General features: G+C 45.4%; 1 protein-coding gene across 2 annotated transcripts in view; it reads right to left on the bottom strand.

Moving 5' to 3' along the window:
- Window positions 1–14,523, bottom strand: part of DNM1L (dynamin 1 like) — an 84,302-nt gene that overhangs the window by 14,936 nt on the left and 54,843 nt on the right. For both annotated transcript variants that reach the window (XM_044281156.1, XM_044281157.1), the window contains 6 exons: window positions 12,835–13,041; window positions 12,081–12,201; window positions 11,817–11,972; window positions 7,023–7,112; window positions 4,852–4,944; window positions 4,714–4,773 (listed from right to left, as the gene is read on the bottom strand). In XM_044281156.1, the coding sequence (XP_044137091.1) occupies window positions 4,714–4,773; window positions 4,852–4,944; window positions 7,023–7,112; window positions 11,817–11,972; window positions 12,081–12,201; window positions 12,835–13,041 (727 nt within the window). The remainder of the gene's footprint in view (window positions 1–4,713; window positions 4,774–4,851; window positions 4,945–7,022; window positions 7,113–11,816; window positions 11,973–12,080; window positions 12,202–12,834; window positions 13,042–14,523) is intronic.

Here is a 14,523-nt window from a genome sequence, read left to right as displayed (position 1 = left end):
CGACGCCGCTGGCCACTGCCAAAAATGAAAAAAACTGAGTGGCCCGATAGGGGTGGGTGATGTCAGGGAAAGGGAAAAATAGGAGGACAGGGGAGAGATACATTCACCATGGTCCACACTCCTAGTGGATGATCACAGAATAAAGGACCTGACATTGCCTTCTGACCAGAAGCATTCACTTGGTCACACAGTGATGACATCATCGCTGGTCCTTTATCCTACAACAACCAGGAGGATCTTGCGGCAGAACAAGTTTCCTGAAGTTTTCAAGTGGAGAAGGTGCAAGGTATGTTCTTCATGGAGACACTGCTGTATTCCTTTGAGGCACAGGGTCTTATTACTTTAGTACCATCATGTATATAATCTAATGGGCAACATGGGGTTAATGTGTGAGGTACATGTTGGTGTCGTTTACTATTAATATGAGGCACATGGCGCTTCAAAATTAGTAACACTACGTGCTCACATTAATAGTAACCCCATCATGTACCGCCTCACATGATGGACAACATGGGGTTAATACGAGGTACATGATGGGGTTAATTAGTATCAATGTGAGGCACATGGAGGTCCACACTGGTAAAACCACGTGTCTCATGTAAATAGCAAATAATCCCATCATATGCCTCCTCACATAATGGCAACATGGGGTTATTGTGAGGTGCAAACTGATAAAACCACGTGCCACGTGGCCAGTAAGCAACGGCGTCATGTACCAAACACATTAACCTCATGTTGGCCATTATGTGAGGAAGTAGTTGCCATCAACGAGAGGCAAATGGTTTTATCAATTTAGACTTTCCTCACATTATTAGTAATTAACCCCATCAAGCACGTCTTCACATAATGAGCAATTAATACTTTCCCAAAAAAATAAAATAATATAAATAAATATATATACACATATACCCCCCCCCCCCCATGTTGCCAGCATGGGGTAAATGCGTGGGTATTTATTTTATTTTTTGCGTGGTGTAGAGTATTGCAATACTTTTATTGGTATCGAAATCTAATCAAATTCTGGAATTCTAGACCAGGGATGAGCGAACTTGGGTTTTCAAGTTCGGCGTACAAGGTTTGGGTTATGTAAGAATTCCGCTATGGACTCCTTAGATAACCCGAACCTTGTACACCAAACTAGAAGACACAAGTTCGCTCAAAACTAATCATGAGAACTCTATAGAAACCTTCATTGTTTACGTGAGGGATTAAAATGTCAACCACTCCCTATGGTTTTACTGAACCAAACTGATCACCACAGGGTTCTACGTCCAATAGTGAAGGGGTTAGGGTTGTTGCCGCCCTAATATTGACCCTAAAATGCAACCGTACAGTTGTGAGAACATGGCCTAAGCCGTGTTGCTGCATGTTCTGCAGAGTTCTTATTAGGACTCCTGTGTCATGCATGAATGATGCACAGCATGCAAAATGGAGCCACAGCCACAATCCTCATGCTGCTGGGTGAACATACAACACGTGTCCTTTCATGCCAATGTAAAAGAACATGCAACATTGCGTTAGCTGGCACAGACCTTGCCATCAGTATCAGCTGAAGTAGCAGGGGAAGGCTCCAGAGAGGCAGGGGCCAGGGGCCCTTGAGTTTTAGTAGACTGAAGGAAGAAAGAGAACCAGATGCAGAATTAGCCAAAAGCACAGACTCTCGCACAGTAACACGAGCAGCATGTCCTGTTTGGAGAAGCATGCAGAGACGTCTGCTGGATCCAAGAGGACGACAGAACTGCTGGAATGTCAGACCACGTAATACATGGCCAAACCAGGTCCTCAAGCGTGAGAGTCTCTCTGGCTCCTAAGAGAACAGACTATACTGTAGTGATCTCCAACTGCTCCATAACCACAACCCTCAGGATGCCCCAGGTGTGCCCTGACATAAGGCAGATGCCCAGTTTGGACATCACTGCAGTACGAGACTATGTTAAGAAAGTACTCTAGCCGACAAAAAAACAACACGCCAAGGAGTTGTTAGAATTGAATGAAACTTTCTACGTGCGAGTGATTACAACATTAGCGCGAAAGGAGAAGTTTATTGGAGAAAACTGTGCAGTTGAAAGGAGGCACTAGTAACCTGTTGTGCCATCTCTAGCCTGGATACAAGAGGAGATAAGGTTGGGCATGGAGGCATACAGGTGCCGTATGGTCTTCCGCAGCCGTTTGGCCACAGATGTTGTAGTTGGGACTGTAGACCCTGCACGCTTGTCAGCTGCTGAAGCTGGTGCCCCAGCTGGTCCCATAAATGCCCGAGTGTGGGTTAGGGTTCATTCACACGTCCGCAAATGGGTCCGCAATACCCATTCATTCTCTATGTGGCCGGAAGAGATGCGGAGAACACACTATGTGTGACCCCAAACTTCCGGGCTGCGGCTCCAAAAAAAAATAAAAAATAGAACATGTCCTATTCTTGTCCACAATTGCGGACAAGAATAGGCAGTTCTATGGGGGGCGCCGGCCGGGTGTATTGCGGATCCGCAACACACTACGGACGTGTGAATGGACCCATAGCATTATGCTGCTGAAAACTGCCAGTTGGAAGCCCTGCCATGAGAGGCAACACCTGTGGTCTCAGGATGTCCTGTACATATCCCTGAGCTGACAGTGTCCCTTGTGGTAACTGACTGTCATATGTGATGGCTTCCCAGTTCAGCACACCAGCAGGATTGAAGCTCTCACCACAAGGCCTCCATCGTGGGATCACAAACAGAAGCTGGATCACTAAAGATTATACAGTTTCAGCCTGCAGTAGTCCAGATTTCTCGTTTAAGGCACACCTCCCAACAATGGTGACTGTGGCTGGCTGTCAAATGGTGGCTGGCTTCCTCTAAATGGTTCGGGCACAGACAGGGGGGTGTAGTGAAAGGGCCACCTGTGTCTGGATGGTGGACAATGAAACTGTGGATCAAATTATCCTCTTTACTAGTGGTCTGTCAGGGCCTGTACACTGTGTGTGCCGTCATGTCACAGCTAGGTCTCTTGTGGCACGACCAAGCGTCTGATCAGACCATGCTTGTAATCATCTACATATCTGCATGCCACGTTTTGCTTCTATCTGGGTGCGTTATTTTTTTGTCAATGAGTGTGTAAGATTTCAAATGTAGAAATCTGGTAATTCACATAGCACTGCAGCTAGAAGAGTTTTTACCCCCTCCCCTCCTTTTGTTGATGACCTTTATATGCAGACAAAACCTTTTGAATTGTTATCAATAGCAAAATCCATGCACGGCAACGGATCATGAGCGGCAAAGCATCTTTAAGTCGTTTTAGCTGATGCATGAAAAAAACTAAATTAGATGGAAAAAAAAAAAGCATACTATATAAATCAAATATATATACAAATAAATAAATAAATAAATAAAGCAACCCTAAGGCCCCTTTCACACGGGCGAGATTTCCGCGCGGATGCGATGCGTGAATGCATTACACCTGCACTGAATCCTGACCCATTCATTTCTATGGGGCTGTGCACACGAGCGGTGATTTTCACGCATCACTTGTGCGTTGCCTGAAAATCGCAGCATGCTCCTCTTTGTGCATTTTTCACGTAACGCAGGCCCCATAGAAATGAATGGGGTTGCGTGAAAATCGCAAGTATCCGCAAGCAAGTGCGGATGCGGTGCGATTTTCACGCACGGTTGCTAGGAGACGATCGGGATGGAGACCTGATTATTATTTTCCCTTATAACATGGTTATAAGGGAAAATAGCATTCTGAATACAGAATGCATAGTAAAATAGCGCTGGAGGGTTTAAAAATAAAAAATGTTACTCGCCTTAATCCACTTGATCGCGCAGCCCGGCTTCTCTTCTGTCGTCTTCTTTGCTGTGTGCAGGAAAAGGACCTGTGGTGACGTCACTCCGGTCATCATATGATCCATCACCATGGTAAAAGATCATGTGATGGACCATGTGATGACCGGAGTGACGTCACCACAAGTCCTTTTCCTGCACACAGCAAAGAAGACGACAGAAGATAAGCCGGGCTGCGCGATCAAGTGGATTAAGGAGAGTTAAATTATTTATTTTTAACCCCTCCAGCGCTATCGTCCCATGCATTCTGTATTCAGAATGATATTAATTTTCCCTTATAACCATGTTATAAGGGGAAATAATACAATATACAGAACACCGATCCCAATCCCGAACTTCTGCAAAGAAGTTCGGGTTTGGGTACCAAACATGCCGACTTTTCTCACGCGCGTGCAAAACGCATTACAATGTTTTGCACTCGCGCTGAAAAATCGTGCATGTTCCCGCAACGCACCTGCACCTTTTCCTGCAACGCCCGTGTGAAAGAGGCCTAACACTATCTGTAATTGTGGAAATTAATAGGAAGGGGTTGAAAGGCTACTGGGCGGCAAGCCACCCAAGAATGATAGAGGACACCTACAAACAATGGAGCCCTCCATAACACCTTCAAGTCGGCTACACCTGTGAAGTACTAACAGTAGTAGAACCCTAAAATAATATATTGTTTTTTAGTAAATGGCCATGTAGAGGAAGCTTATGGATCAAGCAGAAGACAAAGGAACTCTTGCCACTTCAAGCTAGCAATGGGCAGGGGAAGCAGCAGTCGGACCCCCACTGATCACATACTGATTACTAGTGATAGGCCATCACCGTCAGTCCAGAGACCACCTCTTATATCATGCTACTGGGATCTACAGAATTCCTTCTGTTTCACCGACGTCATTTACACAATCACCTTATCTCTGGGCGCTGCAGGAGGGGGCAAATCTCTGGCTATTCTATTCCGCCTCTGTTCCTGCATACACAAAAATAAAAGGGCATTACTGTTTAGATGGCCACTTCAGGGGAAGGGCGGGTGTGATGCCACCCTTACCTCTATGTTGTTGTTCATCACTCCGCAGGCATCTGCAAAGTCAGGGTGCTTGGTGTTGATGTAAGCCAGTTCAATCGCCACTAAATTGTGAACCTAGAGGGGAATTTATAAGATGGCTGATGACCGTTATATACAGACAGAACTACACACACAGCTACAAATGTGAAAGGGTACAGAGTGTGTCATCAATGCTATTATTAAGCTTGGGAGATCAATGAGAGCAACTGCAGCGGCCTCTGCAGGCAAAAGGAGGTATTACACAGCACCCATTCAAATGAGTAGATTACTTATCTTATATGCTGAGCTCTTCAGAGTCAAATATGTCTGGAGCAATGGACTCCCTTCTATGGATTGGATTAGGACAACCCTCTTAAAGGGGTTCTGTACCTTTTTATCACTGATTATCTATCCTCTGGGTAGATTATGAGCATCTGATAAGCGGGGGTCCGTCACCTGGGATCCTGCCAATCAGCTGTTTGAAAAGGCAGTGGTGCAGGCCAGGGACATCATGACTATGTACATGGCCTGGGTGCGGTTTAGCACCACCACCTTCTCAAACAGCTGATCGTCGGGAGTCCCGGGTGTCGGATAGATGCTGATGATCATCAGTAATAAAAAGTTATAGAAACCCTTAAAAGAGGACTGGTTAGCAGCCCCATTTCGGAAAAAGTACTTGTACTTCGCCTTGAAGTAACAATCCTGGTGCATCTTCTCTCACAACTCTCCATTATGCCATGTGTTCCAGTCAGATTGTGTAGGGGCCAGGTGACAACTAGTTGTCAAATTATTCAAAGATGTCCAGGAGGAATAAAAGAGGAACAACATGACTCAGATGTTCCAGTATTGTTATTTCACGAGCATTACAAGGATTTACTAAAACAGAAGAGTTTACAGTCACATTTTAATTATTACTTCGCTGAGGTTCAGATTACAGGCGTTTAAGAAAATGGCAGTGCGTCTTATGGGGCAAACGCTGCCATTTTTACTATGCCAACACTGATACATCGCCGGATGCGATGCTGCACAGAACGGCGATGTATCAGCAGGGAGGGAGGAAGGGCTGGAGGCTAGCAACTGCTGTTGGAATTGCGGCGGGGCCCGGTGCAGTCACTGTACTCTTACACGGGCACCGCCGCTCACAGCAGTCTTCATATGTAAACTGTAATCATCCTTAACCTCTTGGTAACGTTAGTTAAAAAATAGCACTATCCCGTGTACTAGTACTTACTATTAAACTCCCGTAGCATGCACGGCAGCCAGCAGCGTAACGCCACGCGCCTGCTCCTCCCAATTTATTAATGAAGCAGGCGCATGACGCGAGTTACTGACTCTACGCTGCCGGCTGCCCTGCATGCTATGAGAGTTTGATAGTAAGTACTAGTACACGGTATAGGGCTACTTTAACATTGCCAAGAGGTTAAGGATGATTACAGTTTAGATATGAAGACTGCTGTGAGCGGGCCCTGTGTTTTGGGGGACACTTATCTGTGTCATCCACAGACCCCCCCCCCCCCCCCCCCCCTCCATAACAGAGTCATCCACAGACCCCCCCCCTCCATAAACAGAGTCATCCACAGACCCCCCCCCCCCCATAACAGAGTCATCCACAGACCCCCCCCCTCCATAACAGAGTCATCCACAGACCCCCCCCCCCCCTCCATAACAGAGTCATCCACAGACTCCCCTCCATAACAGTGTCATCCACAGACCCCCCCTCCATAACAGTGTCATCCACAGACCCCCCCCCTCCATAACAGTGTCATCCACAGACCCCCCCCTCCATAACAGTGTCATCCACAGACCCCCCCCTCCATAACAGTGTCATCCACAGACCCCCCCCTCCATAACAGTGTCATCCACAGACCCCCCCCCCTCCATAACAGTGTCATCCACAGACCCCCCCCCCTCCATAACAGTGTCATCCACAGACCCCCCTCCATAACAGTGTCATCCACAGACTACCATTAGTTCAAAACCCACCAAAAGCACACATTTTTGTTCAAAATATATATTTTTTCTTATTTTCTGCCTCAAAAACCTAGGTGCGTCTTATAGGGCGAAAAATACGGTACATCAATTATATATAACTTCAATTATTCCCACTGGGTAGAGAGCAGATCTCAATGTATTCTTGCTGTGGCCAGGTTAAGGTCATGAAAAGGACTTCTTACCATCTCATTAGTCACTGGCAGTCGCTTCCGCAGAAGACATGTGACTACTTCGACAATGGCATCATGTAATTTAGGAAACCTCAAGAGCTCCTGTAAGAAAAGCATAAAATGTAACAGTAATATATATATTTTTTTTATATATTACTTTAAAAAGAACCTCTGAAGGACGTGATAATCTTGTCCCGACAATGTGTTAGTCTGTAGAATTTCCAGCCTTGTAAAAATCCTGCAGAGAACACAGGGGTTAATTTCTTGCTGCTCTTTAGCTGGGGAATTGCTGAGGTGCAGGGCTTAGTCTATGTGCCCTACTGCAGACAAAGCAGACGAGGAGGATCCTGCTGCAGCCAGCTGTCCTACAGCCAGACACAGGACAGTTGGGATAATTTCATATAAGTGTATTTAGTCCGGGAAACACGCACCGTGTGATGGTCGTATTTTACGGACCAAACACTGCTCCTCTGACTGAACTTAAAGTATCATCATGACTTACGGTGCTGTCACTGCCTGAACACAGGTCTACTGTACTGTACTCACATAATGCCGTGAGCACAGTACAACACACCACTGGTCAGGTAGGAGCTGACAGCATCACAAGTCAATAGGATGCTGTGATTTCCGGTCAGAGGAGCAATGTTCAGTCTGGGAAACGTGGCCATCACACAGACAGCGTTTCCTGGATCGACCACATTTGAGTGAAACTCGCCTTAAAAGGAGGGGGCATGGCTGAGCTCCTTGGACACACATAGATGTCTTTATATATTTCTTAATTATAAGCTATAGTTATAATTTGATCTTTGCACATTTTCTATGTTTTTGCTCCTTTAGGACAAATGCACACGGCTGTGAGCGGTCCGTGGTATCCCGGCCTGGATTCCTGCTGACAGCAGGAGTGCACGGCGTCATTGGTTGCTATGAAGCCATGCGCTTCATGCTACCGCTGTACTACAGTAATACACTCATATAGATCATACGAGTGTATTATTGTAGTGCAGCGGCGGCATGAAGCAGGAATCCAGGCCAGGATACCACGGACCGTTCATGGCCGCGGAACACAGCTGTGTGCATTCAGCCTTAATCCAACATTAACTGTTTATGTCTCTGTAGCAAATACAAAATGTCAGTACCAATTTGGTCTCGCTTATAGAATTCTGAGTCCAAATGGGAAGGAAAATTTAAAAAACTTTTTGCCTGAATGGTAAAAACTTGCAACCTGCTAGATCGCAATCACTCGGAATCTTGTGACATCCTGTTATTTCAGTGAATTAAACGCATGGAAATGGGAGATTCAGCTTTGATTCTGCCCCAAGATAGAAAAAGAAAAAAAAGAAAAAAAAAAAAAAAAAAGGATGCCAAAATGCTCCAAAATCAGCGCCAAAAAAAACCAAAAAAAAACACCTCAGTGTGAACTGGCCCTAAGGGTGGTAATACACTGCCTAATCTTCAAGCAGTGCGAGCGCCGATGGACGATAACACATACATCAGCGATCGTTTGCACCGGTCTGATTAGACAGGCCGATGCATACTGAATGTAGGAGGAACGGTTGCTTCCACATTTGTTCCCCCTCATTCTGTTCTATTGATTATCGGTAGCACATCCCTGATTAGGAAGATACGCTGGTGGTAATCAGGCATCTTTCATCCTGATGAATAAATAAGCGTTTGCTCGTTTATCAGCTGCTCGTTACGAGCAGATTATCAGGGATGAGTGTTCGTATTTCCGCTAACTGGCCTATACGGCCACAATACATTAATATTCAAATATTGCAGACGAAACTGTAGTTCGACTGAATTTTTGAGTCCATATCACCTACAACAGCTGGGCTTAATGTGCCATATGCATGAGGTACGGTTAGCAAGGGCAAGCGGAGACTCACAAATCTGGCGGTGCTCACCAACCAGTCCAGTATTGATCTCTCCACAACAGAATATAGAATCCAGCACTTACTAGAGTAAAACTTCATGATGTCTTTACTCAAGTTTCCGACATGAACATCCAGGCAAAAATACAGGCTGAAAAATAAGGCAACTGCCATCTCACTACAATGCTTTTCCTCAGGCCCTGGGGGGGGACCACACTTGGATCACCATAGGGTTCCCACAGTAATCCAAGGCTATTTTAGCACAAACCATTAGCGAATTGTGTGCTGCATTCAAAGGGTAGGTTCACAGCAAGTTTTTGGAGGCAGATTTTCCTGCAGGTTTTTCAGCCAAAGCCAGAAGTGGATTTAGCAGGAAGGAGAACAATAGTCCTTCCAATTTTTATTTCCCATTCCTCTTCTCATCCAGTTCCAGCTGGAAAATCTGCCTCAAACTCCAAAATAGGATTTTTTGTGCTTACCTGTTAAATCCTTTTCTCGCCGAGTTCATTGGGGGGACACAAGACCATGGGTATAGCTGCTGCCACTAGGAGGCGACACTAAGCAAAAAGTGTTGGCTCCTCCTCTCGGCTATACCCCTCCTGCAGGCACTGAGATAATCAGTCTGCACAAAAACAGTAGGAGCAGCCAACAGAAAACAAAAAAAAGTAAGAAAGACGAAGATGGGTCAGAATCAAGAACTGGAGGGACCCATCAAGGAGAGCCAGCAATGTACTTACAGGGTAAGAGATGTGTCCCCCAATGAACTCAGCAAGAAAAGGAAAGAACTGAAAAATGGTGTCTGGCAACCAAGGGACAAAGATTTTTTTCCCCCCGGCATTTCCTGTTTTCTCTGGATGCAAAAAGGTCCATTGTTGGGGACCCTCCCAGAGCTTCTATCTGATGAAAGACTTCTTGGTTTAGACACCAGTTTCCTTGACTGAGCTGGTATCTGCTCAGAAAGTCCGCTTGGCAGTTCTCAAAGCCTTTCAGGTGTACTGCTGAGAGAGATAGAACCTTCCTCTCCATTAGCTGGAAAATTAAGGATGCTATATTCAATAGCCACCACCGTCGCGCTGTCGGATAGCATTCTGACGTGTCTATCAGAAAGGGAAGACCCTCCCTCGAGGCACATAGTACTGCCATCAGTTCCCTGGAGTTTTGGGATTGTAGACTCAGATTTTGACCACTGACCTTGGGAAAACCCCAAAATTGAGTGGGCAAACCAGATAAAGTACAATAATGCCATAGTCACAAAAAATATTCAAGTGCTAATGCTACGCTTATTTAAGTGAGATGCTTGGCAAATGCTTTTATTTTTTGTGACTATGGCATTATTGTACTTTATCTGGTTTGCAGAGTGCTGTTGCATTGTCTTTTTTCTCTATGTTTCAAGCTATGGCAGCATGTACCTGCGCATTGGGATGTGCTGACTGACCCCCTTTTCTTTGCAGATTTACAGCGCTGGAGGTGTGGCACTCCGGCGAGACGTGCACTCCCGATTAGCCCATCTGCCCCATAGGCTGATTTTAATTAGTGTCCGTATAAAGCTCCGGCCTGCTCTCACTACATTAATTGGAAGCCATCTGGAGCCAGGAGAGGTATGGAGTGGTCACGGCATGCATGTTGGAACCTGCATCCCGTGGAAGTAATTGAGGCCATTATGGCACCAAAAATGGTAAAAGGCAGAGTGGACCCAGCATGCATGTGGAACCAACACTTCCTGAACTTTATGGCGGCCATTATGGCGCATAACAGGCAGTATTTAGTGTTAGGTTCCAGTCTTACAGAGATCGCCTTGACGTTTGGCAGACGGGCTCAAATGGTTTTGTACAAAATGCATTTGCCAAGCATCTCACTTTATAAATAAGCGTAGCATTAGCACTTGATTATTTTTTGCGACTATGGCACTATTGTACTTTATCTGGTTTGCAGAGTGCTGTTGCATTGCGTTTCTCTACCATAAGGAGGTCGTCTAGATAAGGAATTAGGAAATTGTCCGATCTCCTTACTTGTGCCATCACCTCTGCCATTAGTTTCGTGAACACTCTTGGCGCTTGCGATAATCCAAAAGGGAACGCTCTGAATTGTAGATGAGATTCCCCCATCCGTTCTGCCACCCTGAGACATTTTAGAGATAAAGGATGTATGGGTACATGGTAGTAGGCATCTTATGTCTAGAGAGGTCATCACGCAGTAGGGGGAATTTGTGAAGAACTGTTGAGGATATTGATTCCATTAAAAATTTATTTTAGATTTATTATCGTCCGTAAGTCCCGTTGGGTTTGAGGACAAGGAAGGCCGAAGACCGAAGGGTACGAGGTGGCCACCAGGGATCCCCCTATGGCATAATGAAGGGGAACGACCGGGCTTTACAGCAGCTCCTAGTGGAGACTTAGCCGTCAGGTACCTCCACTAGGCCTAAGGTAATAACCCTAGGAGGTCCTGCAGCCCCCTAATAGACCTGGGAAATAACCATCCCCCTGTCCTACAGACAGGAAACAGGAAGAAACTGAGCAGTGGAGTACAGAGGACCCTTTTAAAGATATGGGAAGTTCCTGGTCGGAAGGGGGAGGATCTCTCACAGATGCTGTCATGCGGCATAATATGGGGGGGGGACACAACAACATGGCAACCAATACATTATCTTTTAGACGGTTTTTGTAGTTCAATTTCTCACCATTTTCAATTCCTCCGCTTGCTGTCAGCAAACGGTAAAATTCATGGTTTATATTCAGAGACTGAGAGCCTGTCATGTTCACACTGGTGCAGATTTTACCTGCAATCAATTTAACGCCATGGTGTCAAAAGCCAGGCCCTAGTCTAACAGAGGTCAGATTACAGGCGTGTTAGCCCTGCAGTAAGGGCAGATTCACATGCTGTGTAATTAGCGCCAGCCACGGCGGTGTATTATTAGTAAGGTGTGTACGGTGCCGACCTGGGTGCTGTAATTACTGCAGTGCTGGATAATCCTCTGCATCTCCTCGTGGACAAGCTCCACACAGCGCAAACTCGGCTCCTCCAATCGTTTCACCTGCCGCTTTACAAGCAGCTCAAAGGAGACTTCTGGAACAAATAAGGCTGGCCGGGGACCCTGGAGACGTAACAGAAGACTTGTCAGGAGAGGATACGTTATATATTTATATACCGAGTTGTGTTACTTAACCCCCCCAAAATCTAGGAACACCTTAGTAAAACTCACAGTTGCATTTCTGATAGCGGTCAGGATGTCGATCGTAGTCAGGCCGCCCAATGGATCTACAGACTCCAACGTCCTCCCAAACGTTTCATGAAAAATGTAGCAAATTCGAGCACCCCCGCACCTGGACAGAGAAAGATTGTAGCAGAGACATTCCAGAAGGGAAAGCTGGGTGCCAATTAGTATGGCCGATATTACAGGTAGTCAACCCAGCATTCCCAGACTCCTACACAGCAGTCTTTTCCATCGAGGCATTCCCCTCTCATCTTACTGCATAATCAGGCTCTAGGAAAGCTGGGTAATAACCACCAGCTGCTTCAGTAACAGGGTCACTTTCCAGGAAGAGACATCATATTTAAAAGGGTTTTCCGAGACTTTTCTACTGATCCATTGGAAGGGATAGGTAATCACTAATCAGTATCTGACAACTGGGATCCCCACTGGTCAGTTGCTTGTGAATAACGCCGCAGCCTTCTCCCAGATCACCAAGCACATCGCTGTCTATTTGATAGCGGCTGTGCTTGGTATCGCAGCTCAGCCCCATTCAATGCTATGGGGCTGAGCTGCTCTTAGGTCATGTGATCAATGAACATGTCGTCACATGGCCTAGGCTATACTGCAAGAAGGCTCCAGTGCCTTCTCCAACAGCTGATCGGCAGGGGTTCCGGGTATTAGACCCCCAACGATCAGATATCCAGAGGATAGATCATCAGTGGAAAAGTCTCAGAATAACCCTTTACGATCCAGGTTCACTTACAGCTCTGAGGTTTCAATGTATTTTGCGGTTCCTTCGATTGTGTTACAATATTCAGCTGCAAACTTTGTAATGAGCTGGAGCAGTGTGGCGCTCTTGTCATCCACCGGCTCGCCATAACTATTCAGCAGAGACTGATACTGAGCTGCTAACACATTGATCCTGGTCTTCAGCTCCGGCAAGCAGTCTCTGATATGGTGCATCAGCAGCCTATAGACAGGACACAGAATATGATAATGTACATCAACGCACTGTAATAAGGAATCAGCTCTCTTCCTCCTACAACTGGATATATTAAAAATCCTCGGAATCAGGGGGTCTTAAAGGGGTTGTCTCACTTCAGCAAATGGCTTTTTTTATGTAGAGAAAGTTACTAGGAACCACTTACTAATGTATTGTGATTGTTCATATTGCTTTCATTGCTGGTTAGACAATTTTTTCCCATTACAATATACACTTCTCGTTTCCATGGTTACGACTATCCTGCAATCCATCAGCACTAGTCGTGCTTGCCCACTATAGGAAAAAGCGCAGGCCTATGTAAGTTTCCACAGTCCCGGCCACCAGAAAGGCCAGCACTTTTTGCTATAATGTACAAGCATGACCACCGCTGATGGATTGCAGGGCGGTCATAAGCCATATGGACAATCAAAATACATTAGTAAGTGCCTTGTATTAACTTCCTCTACATGATAAATGCCATTTGCTGAAGTGAGACAACCCCTTTTAAATATCGATGAGCTATCCACTGGTAAGGTTATCAATATCTTATCAATGCGGGGTCCAAATCCCAACACCTCCCCCAGTCGGCTATTAGAAGCAGCTATGGAACTCGGGTGAGCGTTGCAGTCTCTTCCTTAGTCACACTGCCTTCTGCTGCTCAGTACCATTCAAGTGCCTGGGACTGAGCTGATATAAAAAGCACGGCCACTATACATTGTACTGAGCTGAGGTTTATAGACAGGAAAGTTGGAAAAAAGGTTTCCTGGGATTACTATGGTGTTTACAGATATGCTCCTGCAGTTGCTTACCACATGTACATCTCCCCCTGCTTTTTCTTTTAAAATTTTGACTCTCCTGGCCCATTTTTACCACGTAAAAAAAAAATAAAAAAAATCACTGGTTACTTTCCATCCTGTATCCAACCAAACCCATGATGCACCCCTCTCTCTGCCACAGCTCCAGCACCGCCCCTAACAACGTCCTGCCAGTTTATAGCTCCTCCCACCCAGTTACATAGACACTCCTCCCCTATCACTGCCCCTATTGCTGCTTTGACACAGCCATGAACATAGTTAGAGATTATATATATATATATATATATATATATATATATATATATATATTTGGACACTGTCACATTTTGTTTTTATTACCGGTTTACTAAAACATTCAAGATATAGTTATATAATGGACAAAGTCTTTCCTTTGAGCATATCCACATAAAAATTGGATGAAGGGTTTAGGAGTTTCAGCTTCTTTACATGTGGCACCCTGTTTTTAAAGGGACCAAAAGTAATTGGGCAACTGACTCAAAGGCTGTGTCATGGGCAGGTGTGGACCATTCCTTCATTATGTAATTTTTAATTAAGCACATAAAAGGCCTGGAGTTTATTTGAGGTGTGGTGCTTGGATTTTGAAGATTTTGAAGTAAAGTAGAGTAAACATTTTGGTCAAAGGAGCTCTCCATGG

Source organism: Bufo gargarizans, chromosome 2 (genome assembly GCF_014858855.1).
Source record: "Bufo gargarizans isolate SCDJY-AF-19 chromosome 2, ASM1485885v1, whole genome shotgun sequence".
NCBI classification, from domain to species: domain Eukaryota; kingdom Metazoa; phylum Chordata; class Amphibia; order Anura; family Bufonidae; genus Bufo; species Bufo gargarizans.
Note: the sequence above shows the minus strand (reverse complement) of the source record. Positions and strands in the feature narration are given on the sequence as shown.